Below are 23,664 nucleotides of genomic sequence, written 5' to 3' on the forward strand. Positions count from 1 at the left end.
TAATCAATCTGATTTTGGTATTGACCATCTGGTTATATCCATGTGTAGAACTGTCTTTGTGTTGTTGGAAGAGGGTGTTTGCTATGACCAGTCAGCAAAAACAAGACCAGGAGCTGACTGTGGCTCAAATCATGAGCTCCTTATTGCAAAATTCAGACTTAAATTGAAGAAAGTAGGGAAAACCACTAGACCATTCAAAGTGAAAGCGAAAGTGAAGTCGCTCAGTCATGTCTGACTCTTTGCGACCCCGTGGACTGTAGCCCACCAGGCTCCTCTGTCCATGGGATTCTCCAGGCAAGAATACTGCAGTGGGTTGCCATTTCCTTCTCCAAGACCATTCAGGTATGACCTAAATCAAATGCCTTATGATTATACAGTGGAAATGACAAATAGATTCAAGGGATGAGATCTGATAGATAGAGTGCCTGAAGAACTATGGATGGAGGTTTATAACATTGTACAGGAGGCGGTGATCAAAATCATCCCCAAGAAGAATGCAAAAAGGCAAAATGGTTGTAAAGGCCTTACAAATAGCTAAGAAAAGAAAAGACGTGAAAGGTAAAGGAGAAAATGAAAGAGATATCCATCTGAATGCAGAGTTCTAAAGAATAGCAAAGAGAGATAAGAAAGCCTTCCCAAGTGATCAGTGTAAAGAAATAGAGGAAACCAATAAAAGAAAAAGAAATAGAAGATACCAAGGGGACATTTCATGCAAAGACGGGCACAGTAAAGGGCAGAAATGATATGGACCTAACAGAAGCAGAAGATATTAAGAAGAGGTAGCAAGAATACACAGAAGAGCTACAAAAAAGATCTTCATGACCCAGGTAACCATAGTAGTGTGATCACTCACCTAGAGCCAGACATCCTGGAATGTGAAGTCAAGTGGGCCTTAGAAAGCATCACTACGAACAAAGCTAGTGGAGGTGATGGAATGCCAGTTGAGCTATTTCAAATCCTAAAAGATGATGCTGTGAAAGTACTGAGTTCAATATGCCAGCAAATTTGGAAAACTCAGCAGTGGCTACAGGACTAGAAAAGATCAGTTTTCATTCCAATCCCAAAGAAAGGCAATGCCAAAGAATGTTAAAACTATTGCACCATAGAACTCATTTCACATGCTAGCTAAATAATGCTGAAAATTCTTCAAGTTAGGCTTCAACAGTACTTAAATTGAGAACTTCCAGAAGTTCAAGCTGGATTTAAAAAGGCAGAGGAACCAGAGATGAAATTGACAACATCTGTTGGATCAGAGAAAAAGCAAGAGAATTCCAGAAAAACATCAACTTCTGCTTCGCTGACTACGTTAAAGCCTGTGACTGTGTGGGTCATGACAAACTGTGGAAAATCCTTCAAGAGATTGAAATATCAGATCGCTTTATCTGCCTCCTGAGAAATCTATATGCAGGTCAAGAAGCAACACTTAGAACTGGACGTGGAACATCAGACTGGTTCCAAATTGGGAAAGGAGTATGTTTGGCTGTATACTGTCACCTGGCTTATTTAACTTATATGCAGAATACATCATATGAAATGTTGGGCTGGATGAACCACAAGCTGGAATCAAGATTGCAGGGAAAAATATCAATAACCTCAGATATGCAGATACCACCACCCTATGGCAGAAAGTGAAGAACTAAAGAGCCTCTTGATGAAAGTGAAAGAGGAGAGTTTAAAAGCTGGTTTAAAACTCGCTATTCAAAAAACGAAGATCATGGCATCTGGTCCCATCTTTACATGGCAAATAGATGGGGAAACAATGGAAACAGTGAGAGACTTTATTTTCTTGGGTTCCAGAATCACTGCATATGGTGACTGCAGCCATGAAATTAAAAGACACTTACTCCTTGGAAGAAAAGCTGTGAGAAAGCATATTAAAAAGCAGAGACAATACTTTGCCAACAAAGGTCTGTCTAGTCAAAGCTATGGTTTTTCCAGTAGTCATGTATGGATGTGAGAGTTGGACCATAAAAAAAATTGAGTGCCAAAGAATTGATGCTTTTGAACCGTGGTATTGGAGAAGGCAACAGAGAGTTGTCTGAGATTCCCTTGGACAACAAGGAGATCAAACCAGTCAATCATAAAAGAAATCAATCTGAATATTCATTGGAAAGACTGATGCTGAAGCTCCAGTACTTTGACCACCTAATGTAAAGAATTGACTGATTGGAAAAGAGTCTGATGCTGGGAAATATTGAAGGCAGTAGAAGAAGGGGATGAGAGAAGATGAGATGGTTGGATGGCATCACCGACTCGATGGACATGAGTTTAAGCAAGCTCCAGGAGTTGGTGATGGACAGGGAAGCCTGGTGTGTTGCAGTCCATGGAGTCACAAAGAGTTGGACATGACTGAGTGACTGAACTGACTGAAGAAAGTACTGACCTTGCAATTACAATACACCTAAGTTCTCAACAACATCATGTGAACAGAAGTGATGGATATTGCTTCCCAAATCTGGCTCTTCAGACCTTCACGTTCCCTTCTCCTTACATGCCAGCTAGAACCCATATGTGATGGCAACCCTGCTTTGACCATACCAATGATGACATGTCCTAGGAGGTGGCAGAATAACAACTTGGAGCAAAACTAAATGATCCCAAGGAGAAAAGCTCTTCTGCCAATCTGGACTGTTTTCATTGACATTATTCTCTATAAGAAAAAAAAAATACAGTTCTTTGATCACTTCAGTGTTAGGTCTTTTTGTTACAATGGTCTTACCATCACTAGTATATATAGGTGATGTCAGAAATCCATCTCTTATTATGCTCTGGACTTGTGAGGAAGTCTTGGGGGAAACTACTTGCATGTGTGTTTATTCATGCTCACATGTGCAGTAAAATAAAAAAAAAAAGCTAGTTAAAAATAAACTTTGAGGAGTATGATAAAATGAAAATATATATTTAGTGTTTGTCTCTGACTCCCAGCCCAGAGTTTCTAAAACACTTGGAATTTCCTGAGTAACAGCAGTGTCTTTTGTTGTTCATAATTAGCACCTTCTGACTACACTTGAGACTAGGCTAATGAGGTGACTCAGGGCGGGGCCCTAGATAGCATTAGGATGCTGGCTGGTTGGCAGAAAGACCTAACATGAGACGAGAAGGTGGAACTTTCAGCCCCACTCCCCAGTCTCTAGGAACAGGAAGGGATTTGAGACTGGCTTATAAAAACTCTCCAGCAATGATGTTTGGGGAACACACGCATGTGCTGGAAGGGTCGTGCACCCACAGCTAGGTCTCCACCGCCAACCCCATGCATCGCCTTATGCATCGGCTCTTCCTGAGTTGTATTCTTTGTAATAAACTGGTCAATGTAAGTAAAGCATTCTCCTTATTTCTGTGTCAGTCCAGTGAATTACCAAACTTGAAGAGGATGTTGTAGAAATCTCCAAATTTACAGCTGGGTGGACAGAATATAGGTGCCCCTCAGACTTTTGAATGATGTCTGAAGTGGGGGGCAGTCATGTGGGACTGAGCCTTAACCTGTAGGGTCTGCATTGACTCTGGGTATTTAATGTCAGAGTTGAATTCAATTCTTGGACATCTAGTTGGTGTCAGAGGATTGGAGAATTGGTGTGGAAACTCGCCACACATTTGGTGTCAGAAATGGTACCAGAAAAAAAACACCCCAGGAGATTAAGCCTACATAGAGTGTGGAGTGATAAGGGCTGACTCTAACATTTGCTCTACCTAAACACTGCAGTTTTGCCTCCGTCTCTCTGAACTGCAGGTCGGCAACAGCAGCAGCAACCTCAGGCACCACTGGACTGCCAGCAAGGGGCAAGCACCTGGTACAGTGCCAACCTAAGAAAGTGTTAAATTGGACTTTTCTAGCTTCAGAAATGTGGTTGAGAACAGTAAATGCACTGCTTATTCTACAGATATCAGACCATATTATGGAACTTGGCAACACGTGCCCCAAACCGATACTGTGACTTTTCACCCACTGTTGTGAATGGTCATCGCTCATGCCCAGGCTATAGAAGACATAGCAGCTGGAGAGTCACGCATTTCTGCCCCTTCCCCACCACCTGCCCTGCTGCAAGCAACACTAGGAAGAATTTCAGGATTCTGCCACATCACTTTAGGTTTCTGTGCCTGAACTAGGCCCAAGCTGGGGATAGTAGACATATGTCAAACTGAATGAGAAGCTGAAGATTTGATTTACATTGGGCTGAGCTTTTTTTTTTAATTAAAATTTTTTTCTGGCTTTATTGAGATATAATTGTGGACAGGGTTTTTTAATACCTGAAAATGAAACTATCTGTTAGTATTTTAAAGTGAGCAGGAAAACTATAGGATCTGCCTGTTTAGGATCCTGTATAGGATCCAGGGAAGAAGTGAGAGACACATAGCATATTTGAAAGGCAATAGACAAAGCAAATCATGTAGTTTTCTGCTTGTACTTGCCAAGTGCATTTTATTCAACATGTAATGTGGACCAGGTTTGGGTGTGAACTCCTGCCTACTTGGCTATCATGCTTCCACCATAATCATGAATCAATGGAATGGCTGATGAGGTCCCTGTTTTCAACAGCAATATCATTTGGTAGCAATAGCAACAGCAAAAGTTTGATTTTTTCTTTAAGCTTTTCTCTCTTCAAAGCCAGAGCAATTAGAACTAAATCCTTAAGCTCACTAAGCATCAGAGATTCTGGAGGGAGAAATATGATCAGGAGAGAAAAATATTCCAGCACAATACACATCCCCAAAACAGTTAATGTGAGTATTCAAAGGTGGGCTTCCCAGGGAGCTCAGTGGTAAAGATTCCACCTGCCAATGCAGGAGACGCAGGAGACACAGGTTGGGAAGATGCCCTGGAGAAAGGAATGGCAACCCACTCCAGTATTCTTGCCTGGGAAATCCCATGGACAGAGGGGCATGGTGGGCTACAGTCCATGGAGTCACAAAGAGTCAGACTGAGTGACTGAGCACACACACACACACACACACACACACACACACACATGTATTCAATATTCAGAAGATTGCTTTCACGAAGCAATCTTCTGCCCTTGAAACTAACTCCAGACTTCTTTTATATGAGACACAAATTGACACCTTATTTCACTCAGTCCTCTTTGATATAATATCTGTCATATATTAAAAGCTTCTCTAAATAAGCAAAAGATAAACAACTTTGTAGAAAAATAGGCAAAGGAAAGCAGGTATTCACATAAGGAAGAAATACACATGGTCAATAAGTATCTGAAAATATACTTAACCTCAGTAATAACTAAAGAAATATAAATATAAAAATAGTTTTTACTTATCAGGGTGGCAAAATTTTTAAATATAAATTATATCTGGTTGGAAAGGGTCTGGGGAAATATACTGTTATTCAACATCAATGGGACTATAACTTGGAAAAGTCTTTTTGGAGGACAGTTGGGAAATAGCTATGAAAATTAAAACTGCATTTGTATATGAGCATGGACACATATCAATGCCTGGGTGTGTAAAAGTGCAATGTATAGAAAATGGCTTGGAAGGATACATAATAAGCTTAATGCTACTTCTATTTCTCAGGAGAGGACAGACAGTGGAATGGAAGAAGAGTATTAATGGAAATTCGCTTTTTACACCAAGACTTAAAATTTGCTGTGTGTGAGTGTTAGTCAGTTGTGTCTGACTCTTTGAGACCCCCATGGATTGTAGCCCACCAGGAACTACTGTCCATGGAATTCTCCAGGCAAAAATACTGGACTGGGTAGTCATTCCCTTCTCCAGGGGGTCTTCTTGACCCAGGGATCAAACCCAGGTCTCCTGCATTGCATGCTTTACCATCTAAGCCACGAGGGAAGCCCTAATATTTGTTATCTTTGTAATTAAAATTTTTGAATGAAAAATTAGTCACACTAGCTTTTCAAAATTAAATAGTTAAATATATAAGGAAACAAAATATTTTAATTGATTTATTTCCCTTTAAAATAGGTTGTTGAATATTGAGCAGGCATAGTCTGCTCAAATTTAAGTAAGTTTTGGAAAACTGAACTATAAACCATACCTTGTTATAGGTAGGGTGATATTTTACTTCCCTGGGCAGTACTGATCATGGCTCGCTTCGGCAGCACATATACTAAAATTGGCTTGCTTTAAAAAAAATAAATTAATTAACTTATTTGGCCGCACCAGGTCTTATTTGCAGCACGTGGGATCCTTGATCTTGGTTGCCGCATGCCGGATCTACTTAGTTACAGCATATGGGATCCAGTTCCCTGACCAGAGATGGAAATCAGTCCGCCTGCATTGGGAATGTGGAGTCTTAGCCACTGGACCACCAGAGAAATCCCTGAACAAGGCTTGTTTTAAACAATTAAAGATTAAAAATACAATCTTATGGAAAGTATTTTGAAATAAGGCTAGAGAGATTTTCATGTTTAAATAAAAAATCATGAATTCTATTATTAGTTATCTTTTCTTTTTGGCAGAGCCTGTCTTCAGTTTTTAAGCACTTGTGCCAAAGAAATGACCTTTTGCCAACCCAAATGTATGTACTTGTTCATTTCCAGGCCAAATTCATTCCAAATAACAGCAAGTCTTTCAAGAAATGTATATATTTTTAATATCAAAGATTTAAGCAAAAAAAAAAAAAAGTCATTTAAAATATAAGGAGACAGTCTTACTTGGTCCTCAAAAGATAGAGCCTGAGCGACGTCTCTTGGAAATCCATCGATAACAATGCCCACTTCATCAGGCATTTGCATCAATTTTTGTTTTATCTCTGTAATTGTTGTTTCCTTTTTTTTAAGAAAAAAGATGAAAAACCACAGTTAAACTTACACTGACAACAAGTAGAAGAATCTTTGCAGGACAGAAGCAAATTATAAGAGTACCTGTGGGGCCAATTCTCCAGTTGTAATTATTTTGGCAATAAGACTCCATTTCCTATTGCTGCTGGTACTGTGGATCTTCTTCCTTAATAATTCTCCTACTGAAATGTACTGAAATCCATAACGTTCTGCGATTTTCAAACTCTGAGTACCCTTTCCACTTCCTGGACCACCTGTCATTTAAAATAAGCAAAACTGTGACCTTCCGATACAATAAGAAATTCCCTTTTATACAGCTATTGTCTTCATCTTGAGATGAAGAATCTAGACCAGCAACCAGTGTGGAAACTATTCTACTTGTTTGTGACATTCTCAGAGCCACCTCTGAATGCAGAGAAAGCGTGGATTTTGTTAAGGAAAGGGTAGAATTGTCATGATCAACTTATTAAATAAAAGAGACCTTTTTTCCTTCACCAATTTTCGTAAACAACTAATTTTAAAAGTTGAATAATGCAGCTGAAGCCACTTCTATTGTTTTCTGTGTAAGCTCTAATACTTTTATCCTCTGTAATAAAAAAAAATTCTGTGAGATACAAAAGACAATGATCAAAATGACAGAAATGTATTACACAACAATAGAGTTCAAGTGCAGTTTTGTGAAATGTAAAAATTAGTTTTAACTAAAAGCACAGCAATATTGACATGGCTTCTTTAAATTTTTCTTTGAACTGTCCAAGCATCTCTTTGCCTTGTCACCTTTAAATTCAAAAGAAATTTGATGCAATAAATATGAAGAGTGAATGGAAGAGATCTTTAAGGTAGAACAATTTCATAGAACTCATGATAATTTTGATTTTGTGACACATTAGCATGAAATAATATTTTGCAACACAGATCAATACCAATAATCAGGAACTGCCATTTATTTTTTTAAAACATAAGCACCTAAATAATTATAAAATATATGCCTCAAATTTTATTTCCAAATATTATATTATCTTAGTTGATTTATATTTTTAGACAACCTAGATTAATTGGAATCTAAAGTCTGGGTAAATTTCAAAATAATGCACATAACAATCATCCCACTCTGATTTGTTATTTGTTGGCAATTATACAAATAAAATATTTCAAATACTTAATCATAAATTATTGAGTGTAGACAGAATATTTTTAAAATATGCAATGAAATATTTTTGGTAATATTCACTGAAATATGATTACAATTTGTTAAACCATATTGAAAATAAAAATTCAATAGAAAAGTGAGTTGATGGTCTCTTTACTAATTCCATTTACCAATTTTTTTTGGGGGTAGAAATCATTCTACATATCATTATATAGTACATTAAAAAAATTCTTGTTGCAAATAATATAAGCAAAAAAAAAAATTAAAAAAAGGTGTTTGTTTCACTTTGTTTTGGATTTTGTAGGAGAGTTCTGAGTGAGTCAACTTGGTTGGCCAGGGCTTATTTTCTTTAAAAAATGTTTAATACCCAGAAGTCTAAGATCAGCTAGTATACTGAAATCCTTTTTGGGATTGAGAGCCTCATAAAACTGGCTTTTGTCTTTTCATTGCCTCATTAAACTTAGAAATTTATTGACATTTTTGACATTCTTTTGCTAAGAAGCTCTAAATACAATCCTATTAGACTTACCATTAAACTACTGTTAATACTATATTAAATTCATTACTGCCAAATGAAAAGCAAGTTTTGGTCTCAAATATTAATAGCTGCTTTTGGCCTATTAAATCATGGGCAAACCATGGACTGGCTTGAAGAAAAATGAATACATGACCAACGCTGTCAACAAAGTCAAGCTAATTTGATCCCTGAAGAATGAAAGTTATCTTTCATAAACTACACTTTCACACTTTTCTTAATCTTCTAATCTCATAAGTCATCAAATTAAGACACCACAAATTTCACTGAATTAAAAATTCAAACACGCTAAGAAAGTTACAGCACCTTCAAAAAAAAATAGCTTTTTGTCAACTAATGGAGGCAACAGTAGACAACAAAAAATATGATTAGCATAATTGACAGAGAATAGCATTAATATATTGGATGAATTTGATTACTGAAGCATCATAACAAATTAATCTTATTTTCTTCTCCCTGAAACCAGAGTAAGTTTAATTTGCTATATTTATTTAATTCCACTACTTATAAATATTAGGATCCATCTTATTCTTAGATTTAACAATTATGCTAACATAAGAGAGATTCATTAACATCTGTGCCAAGAAGGCTAGCTTAAAAAATTTTTTTTGTATTGCCAGAAGGGAAATTTTGCTTATTTAGATGTGGGTATCTGTCCCCCACTCTTTGTCAGGATGGAACTAATAAAAATTTGTAAGGTTCAGGTACAATTATTTTATAATTCCTCAAAAGTCATAAAATTGTCCCAATTTTCTCAGACAACCTAAGGTTCAATTCTTTTCTTCTCCTATCTCAGTCCTCTAAGAGTTATTTCCACTCACTGGTTCTGTTTCATTCTCATAACACATAAAATGTTACAACACATTGTGTAAGTCCAAAACCAAAATCACACCCTTGGGAAACTAGTTGATTTTATTTAGTAAAAAAGAACTGTGAAGTGGATGGGATTTGAGCATTTGTATCTTCTCCACAGATCTTAGTTTATGGAAATATTTTAATCATTTTCATATAAAACTCACAGTGTACAAAAAATTCATATACATGTGCTATTTTTACAACAGCAGCTCGTATTACACCCTTTTCATGAACAATCAAGCTTTCATTTGTTTATCTTGATAATAATCGCCAATACTATACTAACAATAAGAAAAACAAAACTGAGAGAGTATCTCATTATAAAATGATGAAATAATTTCCAACAATTCTTTACCTCTGGCTTTATTTTTTAATAAAGCATTTCCTTGTCTTCTAGGTAAGAACTCCAAAATTTTAAGCACATACACAAAAATTCCAGTTTCAAGAATAGATAGAGATTTATGGCATAATAGTGGCTGCCATAAACCATGAGAATATTTTGACATTTTAGAAAATTGATTTCTGTGCTCTCATTCTACAATTATTATAACAATCCAGGGCTAAATATATTTACAACTTTATTTTCATTACACTTATAAATGTACAAATGTCCCTCCTGCCAGTCTGGTAACTTGAATTATTTTTCTTACGTTTATTGGCATGTTTTTTCCCAGTTGCCATCATCATTACATCTTCTGGGAACAGTATTTCTTTGCTCGGGGGCTGTATACATGTGGCCTTTGGCTAACAATTACTGGCTAGAATAGCTTTGAATATTGCACACTAGATTTTTGCTTTTGATCATCTTTGCAAAAGCTGAGTCAAATTGGAAAGTGAGACAATGATTACAAATGTTTCATGTTCACAGGTCTCTCATAATTCTACAGCTTTTGAGGAAGCTAGAATTGCAAGGGTGGTCAAAAATGCATGTTGTAAAATTACTTATGATATTTTCAATATCTATTCCTTGTGAAATGGCATCAGACTGATATTTTCATATTCAACATAAAATTCACAGTGGCGATTTAAAAAATTAACTATTATCCTTGTTATATTCATTAATACTCAGATGTTACTTGCTGTGTAAAACATTGTTCTATTAGATTTGCTTGTCTAATAATATCAAACTTAGATTTTATTGTAGGTGCCAGTATGTCATAAGGAAGATTCATTTATATGAATCTTTACCTACATATTATTATTATTTATTTTTTGCTTAAAAGTTAATGGTCAGTAAAAATTTAGTTTGTTGAGTTAAAGGGAAAAAAACCACATCATGTTTAGAACACTTCTAATGGATACAGTTACCTACGTTAAAAATTAAGCAGATAAAAACCACAAGACAATAAATCTTGAAGAGGTCACTTATTTTCAATGACCAAGAATTTCTACAACATTGTAATGAGATTCTATAAAAGTGCAATAGGCATTAAATATAACAATATATTTTATTGAAAATGATGCTAAAAATATGTCTACTGTTTTTGTTTCCCTGGGGTTCTCCAGGCAAGAACACTGGAGTGGGTTGCCATTTCCTTCTCCAATGCATGAAAGTGAAAAGTGAAAGTGAAGTCACTCAGTCGTGTCCGACTCTTAGCAGCCCCATGGACTGCAGCCTACCAGGCTCCTCCGTCCATGGGATTCTCCAGGCAAGAGTACTGGAGTGGGGTGCCATTGCCTTCTCCGATTATCCAACTAAGTATTTGCAAATATGGTGCATTGTTGACATAATTTTTGAAACATAAACATATGAACAAAGAGCAATAGAATGAGAATTTTGCTTTCTGCCTCATACCTATGACAAGAATGATTTTTGGTCGAGGTCTAGTAGGATCAAAGACCTCATACTCCTCAATCAGCTCTGCAGTCTCAGAAAGGTCCGTGTCACTTTCTATGGAGAATTGATGGATTGGAGGGAGCCGATCATACCGCCGATAAGGAAAGTTTGAATTTTCAGGCATTACTGCAAAAGAGTAAGATAACTTTGAAACGGAAAAAAAAAAAGCACAATAAAACATTTTATGCACTTAACCAATTACTTGAAGAAATTTTAAAATTAAATGATTCTGATTGTTTTCAACTGAGAGTAGATTCCTGTCCCCTTAAGTGGTCAGCAAACTTTTCCTTAAAGGGTCAGATAGTCTCCACTTGGGGCTTTGAGGGACATAGAGTTTCATATTACAATTATTAACAGTTAGGAAAACAGTCTTAGATAATAAGTAAACAAATGGATGTGCTTGTGTTCCAATTAAATTTTGTTTATAAAAAACAAGCAGTAAGCCAGACTTGGCCCTGGGTTCATAGGCTGCCAACTTTGGCCCTAGAGGAAACTTAAGTTCACCTAGTCTTGCTTGGTAGTTCATGTATATCCTGTTCTCCTAAAATGGTGCTCCCTAAAAAAAATAAAAAATAAAAAAATAAAATGATGCTCCCTAGAGCAGTGTACTGCATACCTTCACAACTTTCACAACCATATGCAGCTGCCCATGGAGGTAATGCTAACATATAGTAAGTTTCATTTATCCATAAATATAGATATGCAGTCACTATGATTCAGGTACTATGATATCATTCCGCGGAATAGCTTGGTGGCATAATGCACAAAAACTTAAGGTATTGTTACAAGGCAGAGAGCAGCAAACGTTTTCTACATTTGGAACATCTTTCATTGTCAATTAACTTTACTTTCCCAATATTTATTATCTTTAATCTCTTTGATTTAAAAATGTGACTATGAAGATTTAAATTTACATCTACAATAGCGACAAATATTTGCTCTTTATTGTTAGACATGTTAGTGTGTTGAGGATGGTTCAGTAGAAGAATAAAATAAGATGTAATCCTGTCTTCACAGAGCTTACAATATAGAGCTTATATGCTTATATTTGGTAGCAGTATGTATACCAGGTTTGTTAAGTGCTAAAATGAATATCTCTATGGTAAACACCATAGGAGTTCAATGAATGAGTAGATCCATCTGGGCTGGAGTGGTATAAAAGAACTTGCAAAGGAGGCAGGACTTGAACCTCGAAAGACTAGAACAGGTGATGAAATGTAGTAAGGATTTCTCATTTGGGAGAAATAAAATACAAGACTCAAGAGTCGGAAATACAAATGACATATTCAAATAGACCAGAGGACAGAGGTGGCAAGCCCAAATCAGGCAGATGGCCTCAACCAGCTATTGATATTTGATTCATAGATCCTTCCTTCTTCATCATGGTCTGGTATTCAAGGAGACAAAGAGAAGCTGTAACTACCCCAAAGGCAACAGCACAAAGGAGACGGAAGGTCACCTGGCCTTCCATGAGAAATCTGGTTAAGGGTATTACTGAATTTTAGCATGGCATAATGCTCACATCCCTCCAGGGGATGCTGATAAGGCAGAACTTTTCATTTTCTGTTCATACAATAAATGAGGTCATTGACTACTAACTCATGGGACTCACTTTATTTACAAGAAGAGTGAGACTGTCTACAGATGGCAGTGGGTATTCTTTAGAAAATTCTGGGAAGGGCTATGTTAGTAAAGGCACTAACAATATTATCCTGTTCTGCCTTGAAACTGAATTGCTTCATCCAACACAGGGCACCACTTTAAGCATTATCCTTGACTATTTTCTTCCCTCACTCTTCACATCTGTTCCCATAGACTTACCTCTAAAACATATCTGAAATGCACAGTTTTTTTTTTTCTGTGTCTCCATTACCACAACTCTTCCCCAAACTACCATCATTTACCCAGACTACTGCAATAGACCTCTACTGGTTGCTTGCTTTCACACTTGGCCCAAAGTCCATTGCTTGAAATACTCTTTCCTTACTGAGCCCATGGCTAACTGCTTCTTGTCACTCACATTTCAGTTTAAATGTCACCTCTTATAAGAGGACTTTACTGACATTTTAATCTGGGGCAGCCACTCGGTTAGTTTCAAGGACATCACCCCTTATAATAATGCTCTGCACAGCACATACCACTTCACCATTTGAGAGGCTTCTAATTCATTCGTTGTTTGTCCTCTCCCATTAGAAAAAGTTCCATGATAGCAGCGACTTAGCACACACATGGAGAAAAGCCAGAAGATGGGTAGGTAGTGTGTGGTCACAATGTGGAGGACTTTAATCACCAGGGTAAAGGTTTCAGCTTCAATCTGGTAGAAACCCAGTGGAGGCTTTTTTGGGTGTAGAGGAATGACATAATGAAATATATTTTCCAGGAAGATAAATCTGGTGGTGGTTAGAATGGATTTGAGTAGGGAAAAACTAGGAGCAGAAAGAGTACAGCTAGAAGGCTGTTAAAGTGATTCACACAAGAGAAGTGAGGGCTTAGGTAAGAGGGGAAATAGGGGATATGGAAATGAGTGGCTGGATATGAAGGACATGATTTGGATTAGGATATGGGCTTCCCAGATGGTGCTAGTGGTAAAGAACCTGTCTGCCAATGCAGGAGACATGAGTTCAGTCCCTGGGTCGGGAAGATCTCCTGGAGGACATCTTCTGCCATACTCTCCTGAAGGAGGGTATGGCAGTTCACTCTAATATTCTTGCCTGGAGAATCCCACGGACAGAGGAGCTGATGGGCTACAGTCCAAAGGGTTGCACAGGTTGGACATGACTGAAGTGACTTAGCGTGCACGCACACATGGGAGATCATGAAGGTGACTGTCAAAAACAACTGCCAGGTGAAAAGCCTAAAAGATAGGGAATGCACTGCATTTCATACTGTATCTTCCTGCCCTCTCTTGAATGTTCCAGAAATACTGGGCTTCTCTCCTTCCTGTCTTTATCCTGGCCTCTCCCATGTCAGGTATTTCTGTTCTCTATTCCCTGGTACACTCTCAATCTCCTCCATCCTTTTCTATCTGACACCTACTCAGCTTTCTGTCTCTTATATTAGCATATCAGTTCTTCTAGGAAGCCTACCTTGAATCTAGCCGAGGATGGATCCATCTGCCTTGTTAATATCAGCATATGGTATTTCCTATAGCATTCACTGTGCTTCTAATTATGTATTTAATGCCTGGCTTCATCCTACACTGTAAGTTCCGTGGGGGCATGTGCCATGTTTGTTCTTTCTTGGAGGCTACACAACCTCAGTCTTAAAAGTGTGTCTGACACATAGCACTACTCAATACATGGTTATTTTATAGCTCAACTGACTCATTGACTGACTCCAAGGTAATAAAAAAAGGAGGGTCGTTTTGAAGCAAATATGATTTGTTTAGTTTTTGACATGTTCAGTAAAGATGACAATGAGATATTCCAAAAGAAAAGTTCTGTAGACATTTGGAGCTATGGGATTAAAACTCTTAATTTATGAGTAATCATTTGTTCAGTTGTACATACACTGCAAAAAAATGGATGCTCATCTCACATTTATAGTACAACATTTTAAAGAACCGTCAGCTAATAATTTATCCTTGTTTTATATTTTTACTTAGAAAAGTAAGTTGCTTAAAAATTATTTAAATGTTTTATTTCACAGAATAATTTTTCATGATAATTATATATTAGCATAGCTCTGTTAATATTTCAGCAAAAATGCACAAGTCACTTTTTATTTCTAGAAATAATAACAACGCTTTAAGTTACAGGGAAGTTAGCAATACTGTTGATTTAAACAATGTATTCTATAAATCACAGTTAAAAACCTACAAAGCACAAACTTGTATAGCATTTCATAAAATAAAATTTTATTATTACAGGGTTCATCAGTTTAGAAACTATTTTCTGCATTTTAGGCTATGTTCCAGATATCAGACAGTGTGATACAATATTCTAGTTACCATAGTATGTGAAAGCTTTTATTTGATGATTAAGTAAAAGATTTCTAAGTGGGAATTCTGGTAAAGTGTCAATAGGTATGGAGAGTCTAAAATTAACAAGCAATTTCCATTTTAATGAAAGTTAAACCTACATTTTCCATTCCTATTGTAGCTCATTCTGCTAATCAAGAGTTCCAAAATGGTCATCAGTGAGTCCAGTTCAGCCCCATAGATATGCTTTGTTCATCTGGACGTTTTCCCAATATTTGTGCTTGACTGCCTTTAGACAATGACTGTTCCCTCTAGTCTTGTTCTCCAGTTTCACCATAGTCCCATTGTCTATTACATACTTGGCCTGTCTGGCTTCTGTATATAATGAAGACAATTAATAGTATAAAATAGAAGCATTCAGATTTCATTTTGTTACAAAATAGTAGTTTATACAACCAGTCTGAGAGCAGCTTTTCGATAGGTGAATGTCACATCCTCTTAGACTTATATTTGAAAGCATAAACATATCTTAGACTAAATCCAGTAATACTTAAGGTTTGTAGTGCTTAAAGGTTTAAAAAGAAGTTCCCCATATTTGTCACTTGATTTAACAAGGGCAGAGGGCATGTATTTAACATTGAGCCAGATACAAATATATTACGACATTCTGGGAAGGAAATTAGCCCTTTAGGGAAGGTGTATGAACCCTTCAAGCTCACAGAAATATCATTGTGTTCCCTTAAGCAGTAATTTCCTAAGTGGTCTGCCACCGTGATAACTGCCTACAGGTGCTCTTTTGAATACGGAAGCCTAAATGACCTAGAGGAGCTCCTGCATGGACAGAGAAGTCTTCTCCTCTCTGGAGATATTTCTGAGAAAATAGCATTTCTGCTTTTTCTCCTTGCTTGTGTTTCTTAAAAATTAATACACTATAACTCCTCCCTATGTTCAAATAAAATTTAAGGGTGTCAAGGTAAGATGTTGCTATTGTTTAGTCGTTAAATTGTGTCTGACTTTTTGCAACCCTATGGACTGTAGCCCACCAGGCTCTCCTGTCCATGGAATTTTCCAGGCAAGAATACTGGAGTGGGTTGCCATTTCCTTCTCCAGGGGATCTTTTCAGCTCAGGGATTGAACCCGTGTCTCCTGCAGTGGCAGGTGGGTTCTTTACCACTAAGCCACCAGGGAAGCCCCAATGGTAAAATAAAACAAACTAAAATGTATTTCCTCTTGTATTTATTGTAAATAGAATTGTCTCTGTTTCAAATTCTGTCTGCATAATTAAAACTTTTCTAGGTACAATTTTTAAGAATGGTTTAAATTTTGAAAATAGAATGATTTTGGCCACTGGAAAAGAATTAATTGGCTTCTTCTGATTGGAACTGATTCCACTTTGCAAATACTATTGTATTTCTCAATTTTATCTGGAGCCTAAAAGGCTGCTTGGCTGATGTTGAACTAATTTTGATAAACACAAATTTTGGAAAGCTAGAATACCATGAATCTCTTCTCGTGAACTCCAGTTCTTAGAACCAAATTATTCCTAAAATTGTTAAACAAGTTTATGCATCCCATTTCTTTCATAGCACCCAAATGCCTAATCTCATGCTTTGCATTCAGCAGCTGCTAAATAAATCCTTCTTGAGTTAACTAGTATAAACTTTATATGCATTTATGCAGATACATTAAAATGAATTTGGAAACACAGCAACAAGTTAAATCTCTTCTTAGCTAATAAAAATGTTATAGTTATTAATAACTATCAATTTTGTCTGTCATCTACTCATTTATTTAGAAAAGTCTTTTTGCATTTTTAAGAAAAATTCAGTTTGCTAATGTAATTCATTTTACAAAATAATGAAGTCAGTAAAAAATTTCATTAAGCTTTTAGTGAAGTACTGGACAACAGTATGTAATTGTGTTTGTCTTATCATAGAGGAGATTAGAATTAGTAGCAGAGAGAAATTAGTCACGTTTCAGGACCAAATATCCTTTCAGGCATTTGAAAACCTATTAAATTAAATCACTGCCTACAGTTTATATGTTATGTTTTAAAGAATATTGCTATAAATATAAACTATTATTCTACATATACATTACCATTTCTTAGGAAGGATCTCCGTGACTGTCCTCCATTGAGTGGAGGTAAAGTCTTCTTCTCCTGGCTTACAAATGTATCCCATTTCACCTTGTCACATCCTCCTAATTCCTTTACTTTCTGTAAACAACTTTCCAAGTACTCTACTGGGTCTTCAGGCTTTGAACACATCAGTCCATTCAAAAGGCTCTGAAATATAACAACAAAATACGTCCACATAAAATATGTTTTTAAACCACCTCTGTCAAAATAGTGTATATCCCATCTTTAAATTCTGGGTTGTTTGGATTCTTTGCATTTTTTTTAAATAAACAATTCGAGTTGAAATTATGCTTTTATTGAGTAATTAAAACAACCCCTTAAATTCTTGACCAGTTAGTTTTCAGCTCAGCATTCTCTGTTCTTTAAACAGCTAAGGCCAAAAAACAAAAACAAAAACAATTAAGGCCAACTGCATTGTTTAAAATGGAAGAACTCTATCAATATGAGATTAAGTACAGTGTGTAAAAATGCGCCAGTCATGATTGATTTCATTCCTACCCATCCTTAAAGTCTCCAAGCCTCAGTTGCAGAGGGTGATTTATGGATTGAAACACCTGGAACATAGTAAATAATAAATGTTGATGGTTTTAATCACCATCATAATCATCAGTAAGTCCCCACTGAGCCCTCGGGTTGGCTTGCAGACCCCTTCTTTGGTGTTCATTGTACCCAGAAAAAACTCTTATCTGTCATTCATACTAAAACCATCAGTTTATGTTTTGGTCTTCTCTTCTAACCTATAAAATCTTCAACAATACAGTGTGGGTCTTATTTATTTCTCAATATCCAACCTCTGACACTTTTCCTTGTACATGACAGGTACATCCTGGACTGTTCTCTTATCAGAAAAAAAATTCACTCAAAACATAAAGACTGGCTCCAAAAAATCTATTTGATATATAATAAATCACTACAATGTGTATATTTCACTATATAATACACTACAATGTGTATATTTCAATATGTAATTGAAATAACAGAAGAAAGCCTGGTGTCTGATATGTCACAAGTATTAATTTCTATAAGTGCTACAAATTTGGAAATGCTCATTCCTGGGAGCTGAACTGATGTGAAAAATGTTTTCTTTTGGAGTGTTTTATGGAAAGCATTGAGGATTATTATCATTGTTATTAATAAACAAAACGTACACTCTTTGAAAGGCTAACAGCTTTTCTAAATACAGCACTTTATTTTCAAATTATTCTTGTGCAAATTACTCAAAATAGTAGGCAGTTTCTACCAGGTACATTAGTCCTCCGAAACCCTAAATAATATAGGTTAGAATGTTCAATCTGAGGGGTTCAACTGCAGAGGGAGTGGATAAAACTAACCTGGGCATTCACATCCACACACACACACACACATACATTGCGTTTAACTCCTCACATTCCTCCTACATTAACATAGCTAACTCCATGACAGGACTTACTCTACATCTTACTGTATATCTGCGTGCTTTAGCTTACTTAATGCACTTTCAGTCCTATGTGGCATTATTATCCCCATTCATAGACTAGGAAATCAGGGTTCAGAGATGTTAGTGAATTGACCTAGGTTACTCAGCTAGAAACTTGTAGGCCTAGGATTCCAACTCAATGGTTTTGATTTCCTATATTCCTCTCTCTACAGCTTGCAAAAACATATATGGGATAAAAAGAAAGTGCTAGAAAATCTGTGCCCCATAGGTAATCCAACTGCAATTTGAGTCATTCAATATTGAAAGTGAAAGTGAAAGTGACTCAGTCATATCCGACTCTTTGCGACCCCATGGACTATACAGTCCATGGAATTCTCCAGGCCAGAATACTGGAGTGGGTAGCCTATCCCTTCTCCAGGGGATCTTCACAACCCAGGGATCAAACCCAGGTCTCCTGCATTGCAGGCAGATTCTTTACCAACTGAGATTAGATCTTTAATTTTGTTTTATCCCTTAGTTCAGTCGCTCAGTCATGTCTGACTCTTTGCAACCCCATGAACTGCAACACGCCAGGTCCCACTGTCCATCACCAACTCCTGGAGCTTGCTCAAACTCATGGCCATTGAGTCAGTGATGCCATCCAACCATCTTATCCTCTGTTATCCCCTTCTCCTCCTGCCCTCAATCTTTCCCAGTATCAGGGTCTTTCCCAATGAGTCAGTTCTTTGCATCAGGTGGCCAAGTTGGAGTTTCAGCTTCAGCATCAGTCCTTCCAATGAATATTCAGGAATGATTTCCTTTAGGATTGACTGGTTTGATCTCCTTGTAGTCCAAGGAACTCTCAAGAGTTGCCTCCAAAACCACAGTTCAAAAGCATCAATTCTTTGGCGCTCAGCTTTCTTTACAGTCTAACTCTCACATCCATACATGACTACTGGAAAAACCATGGCTTTGACTAGATGGACCTTTGTCAGCAAAGTAATGTCTCTGCTTTTTAATATGCTATCTAGGTTGGTCATAGCTTTTCTTCCAAGGAGCAAGTGTCTTTTAATTTCATGGCTGCAGTCACTATCTGCAGTGATTCTGGAGCCCAAAAAGATAAAGTCAATCACTGTTTCCATTGTTTCCTCATCTATCAGCCATGAAGTGCTGGGACCAGATGCCATGATCCTAATTTTTTGAATGTTGAGTTTTAAGCCGACATTGAGTTTTTATCCCTTTTATTGCCCTAAAATGAGTGAACATACTCAATGAAGAATTGTTTGCTGGAAAATATATGTTTCCACCCTCTCTAACCGAATCTAACTCCAAAAGGGGTACAGATATCAGAAGCGAGAATGAGGTCCACTCCTTCATAGATAATTTAAATCTTTTCTTCTAATAGTCACCATCAGGGATCCAAAACAACCAGCAGATATTGTTTTACTCAGTCTATTTGAGTTAACCCTCTGAGAACTTGAGTAATCTATTTTGATACTTTCCCCAGTATTCAAATGGATTGCCAAATCTCTGCTGTAAGGTACAACGACACAAGATCAGTATACATACCATAAAGTTAACTAGAGTTAAGATTTCATGACAAAATTAGGGAAAAGTGATTTTTGCCTTAAACATTTAATCTAGGAATGGAAACACATCCCAAATTTGAACTTATCCTTTTAGCTCATGTGACGTCTCATGTCAGAGAGAAATCTGAAATGTCAGTAAGATACAGATTGTTGCTTGACAATATGCAGATTCAATAATCATTCACTTGGTCTACAGCAGTGTCTAGTATCTACAACTGTGTCCAATGTTTTGGGTTTGATAGATATTTAATTGAAACTTTGCATACCTAGAAACTTTATATAGGTACCCGTATTGCATTTTTGAAGGATAAAATCCAGTTTGGAAACTTAAAGCATTTGGTTTTGCTATCTACATTCATCACATGGAGAACTGCCAAGTTTTACTTTTCTCTTGTGCTATGAACAGCACAGATTCTTCTTACAGGAAGGATGGAGCTTTTGGAGGTCACCAGCAGTCTCCTTCCATCTTTGCATTGCCTGGGATTGCATTTAAGTACTCTATAATTCTGTATTTCACCTAAGCAAATTGACTTCCTGTTCTGGGTGTGTACTATTTTGTAACCTCCCATTCATATGCAGAAAAGCCAAGGAAAAGCATAGCACCTGAACAAAAGCACCTGCCATCGCTTATTTGCATAAACAGTATAGATTTTCATGCACAAACGATCAAAATTCTCTGCGGTTACCAAGGGGAAAAACAGTACCCGCATTTATAAAGAAAATAGGAGTACTATTTAAGTGGCACTTTGCAATCAGGTGACCCTCCTGCAGATGATTCTAATTACTCTTTTAGGAATGACACTGATTTCAGTAGTAGTATTTATGGACAAAACAGCTCTTCATCTCCATGTTTACTTTTTGAAAATAGAAACAAAGAAAAATTCTTAACAAGAATCCTACAAACCCTCAAGACCTATCCTTATGCAACATCTCCTGATTATTTTCAAATATTAGTGACACAGTTGCTAGACTTGAGTTTCACATACTAGGCTTGTGCTTAGTGGGTGATTTACCTGGACATCTTGTTTTCAGATAGACCTGAAATCGGTGGCTTAAGAAGTGAGTCAAAAAGGAAGATCTGTAATTATGGAGGTCCATTTAAAGACAATTTGGGAAAACAGAGACAAAATTATTTTTCCAAGTAGTGTTATAAAATTCCTTTTAGCAGAACAACCCCGCTCAAATAGGAGAAAGAGCAATGCACTTCTAGTTTACTACATTAGTCCATAGTCTATCATCTTTCAGAAATGGGGGACCTGGTTTCAGGACTCGCTCTATGAAACCTGGCTTGCTTCCATTTTTTTTTTTTCTTACCCTAAGTAAAAACACAGGATTAAGGAATGTTTTAAAATTCAAATACAGAGAGAAGGAAAGGAAGCAAAACAACTCGGGAGGTTGGCTGTCATTTAGAACTAACCAAGGTTCTAGTTCATCCTCCAGCCTCCTCTCCCACATTCTCAAAGTGTCCCCCATCCCCCGGGGGCCCTGGTGCAGATGATGCTGTTTTGCGGTGGGAAGAAGACAGAGCAACAGGAGTCACGCACGCCTCGCCACTCCCTCTCGGACTGGCTTTCTCTAGGTGGGCTGGTTAAGGCGGGCGAAAGCTATGGGCTGGGGAGGTGAGGAAGAAGAACCATCTCTTCCAAGACGACGGGAAAACGTGCTCTGCAGTTCATTCACCGAAAGCGCAGAGCAGCGTTGGGTGACTGCCACCCGGGAGGTAGCGCTGCCTTTAATGGGTTTGGATTTGTTTTTTTGCATCTTCATCCCTCTCCTCCAAGCTATCCCTTGTCCTGGCCCCTTTCATCCTCACTTCCCAGTCAACGCGGGGGTCCCGACCCTCGGCGCGCGGAGGGCCTGAGACTCTAGACCCCTCGGTTCAGAGTCCTTGCTCGTTGCTAGGCGCCAGGGTACCCACCTGGCCTGATCCTCGCCCCCGGAGTGCGCGGCCGGCCGCTGCCAGCAGCCCACCCTGGGAGTCCACATCGGAGGGATGCGCGGGGGGCAGCCTGCTTTCAGAACCAGTTTGAAGACTGAAACTTGATTTTCGAGATGGGGGCTTCTGAGCCCAGCCACCCGACAAGAGCCGAGCCATCCAAGGACCCGGCAATCCACCAGAAAGGCAGCTACCCCCGGACAAGCAGGCTAGCAAGCTTCTGCAAGCGCCCTCACTTGCGTGCCCCTCGTCTTCAAGGTGGGACGGGGCGCGGCTTCCTCACCCAGAACCTCGGGGATGCCCTGCCCCGATCTCCCCGTCCGTCTCTGCCAAACCTAGCCACCTACCTCGAAAAGCTGAGGGATTTCTCTCCGGGCCAGATACTCCTTGGCTTCGTTGGTGTTCATGGCTGCTTCGCGCGTGCCTTGGGGAGCAGACGGGAGGCTCCGGGGCTGCGGCGACCTGGGCCGGGGCCAGCGGTGTCAGTGCCGAGCACCGTGCAGCCCTGGCTTTCACGCGCAAACACTCACACGCTCGGCCCTGCCAGCCCAGGCCGGGCTCCCCTCCGCCTCTCCGCGGGGACTGTGGTCTCAGCGCTCCCGCCGCCCGCGCCTCTGTGATTGTCCCCGCGCCCGAGCTGCGGGCTCGGCGCCGCGGCTTCCCAGGTTCCGGGCTGCGCGGCCGCCAGGGGAGAGGCGGAGAGAGCGGAGGAGGGAGGACGGTGCAGCGGACGCCAGGCAGCAGCCCGCCCGCCTCTCCGGCTCCACACGCGGTGCTCTGCACCTCCCGAGCCCCGTCTGCGGCGGCGGCAGCGGCCAGTTACGCTGCGGGGCGGGGGGTGCGGGGTAGGGTGGGTACGGGTGCGCGCGGGGGGCTCGCAGTCACACCCCTCTGTGTCACACTGCCACCCCGGCACCGTGCTTCCCTGCGCGCCGCCCCCGGCACGCGGCCACCTGGGATCAGGTGGCCAAAGGAGCAGAGTCCGTGTCTGTAGGAACCTGCCACCCTTTCCCTTCTACACACACACACACACACACACACACACACACACACACGAGTTACTCCTGAATGCCCAAGAAACTCCCAGGAAGAAACCTAATTACCACAGCATTTATGGTTTATTTCTAAAGTTACCGATCCTTCACAGGGAGTTAGTTGGGAGTGAAGAGTTCAAGGGAACTGATGGTGTGGACGCCATCCTCCTTACGATAGTCCTACCTTTCAGGAAAGTTTTACCAGCTAGTCTCCAGTTTTTCCCTGTTAGTGTTACGAATCCTTACTGCTACTGCTAAGTCACTTCAGTCGTGTCCGACTCTGTGCGACCCAATAGAAGGCAGCCCACCAGGCTCCCCCGTCCCTGGGATTCTCCAGGCAAGAGTACTGGAGTGGGGTGCCATTGCCTTCTCATAACGGAAGGATTAGTAAGTAATCAACTAGTAATTACGTCTGTAGAGAGAAATAGGAAGGTGGAGAAGTGGGTGGTGGTGGAGAGTCGGAGATTGCTTCAGTTGGAAACATGCTTAGTAGGTGGATGGGCGCCACCATTAATTTGATGGGA

At 38.9% G+C, this 23,664-nt stretch overlaps 1 protein-coding gene across 3 annotated transcripts in view; it reads right to left on the reverse strand.

Moving 5' to 3' along the window:
• The window catches only part of AK5 (adenylate kinase 5), a 254,392-nt gene extending 231,383 nt beyond the window's left edge, over positions 1–23,009 (reverse strand). The window contains exons 1-5 of one of the 3 annotated variants that reach the window (XM_044944833.2): positions 22,454–23,009; positions 17,146–17,332; positions 11,085–11,252; positions 6,834–7,003; positions 6,624–6,737 (exon numbers count right to left, since the gene is read on the reverse strand). In XM_044944833.2, the coding sequence (XP_044800768.2) occupies positions 6,624–6,737; positions 6,834–7,003; positions 11,085–11,252; positions 17,146–17,332; positions 22,454–22,513 (699 nt within the window). In that variant the 5' untranslated portion in view covers positions 22,514–23,009. The remainder of the gene's footprint in view (positions 1–6,623; positions 6,738–6,833; positions 7,004–11,084; positions 11,253–17,145; positions 17,333–22,453) is intronic. The other 2 variants (XM_006068419.4, XM_006068418.4) reach the window with 2 other exon arrangements.
• Between the last annotated feature and the right edge of the window lie 655 nt (positions 23,010–23,664).

The sequence above is a fragment of the Bubalus bubalis genome, chromosome 6 (assembly GCF_019923935.1).
Source record: "Bubalus bubalis isolate 160015118507 breed Murrah chromosome 6, NDDB_SH_1, whole genome shotgun sequence".
Classification (NCBI taxonomy): domain Eukaryota; kingdom Metazoa; phylum Chordata; class Mammalia; order Artiodactyla; family Bovidae; genus Bubalus; species Bubalus bubalis.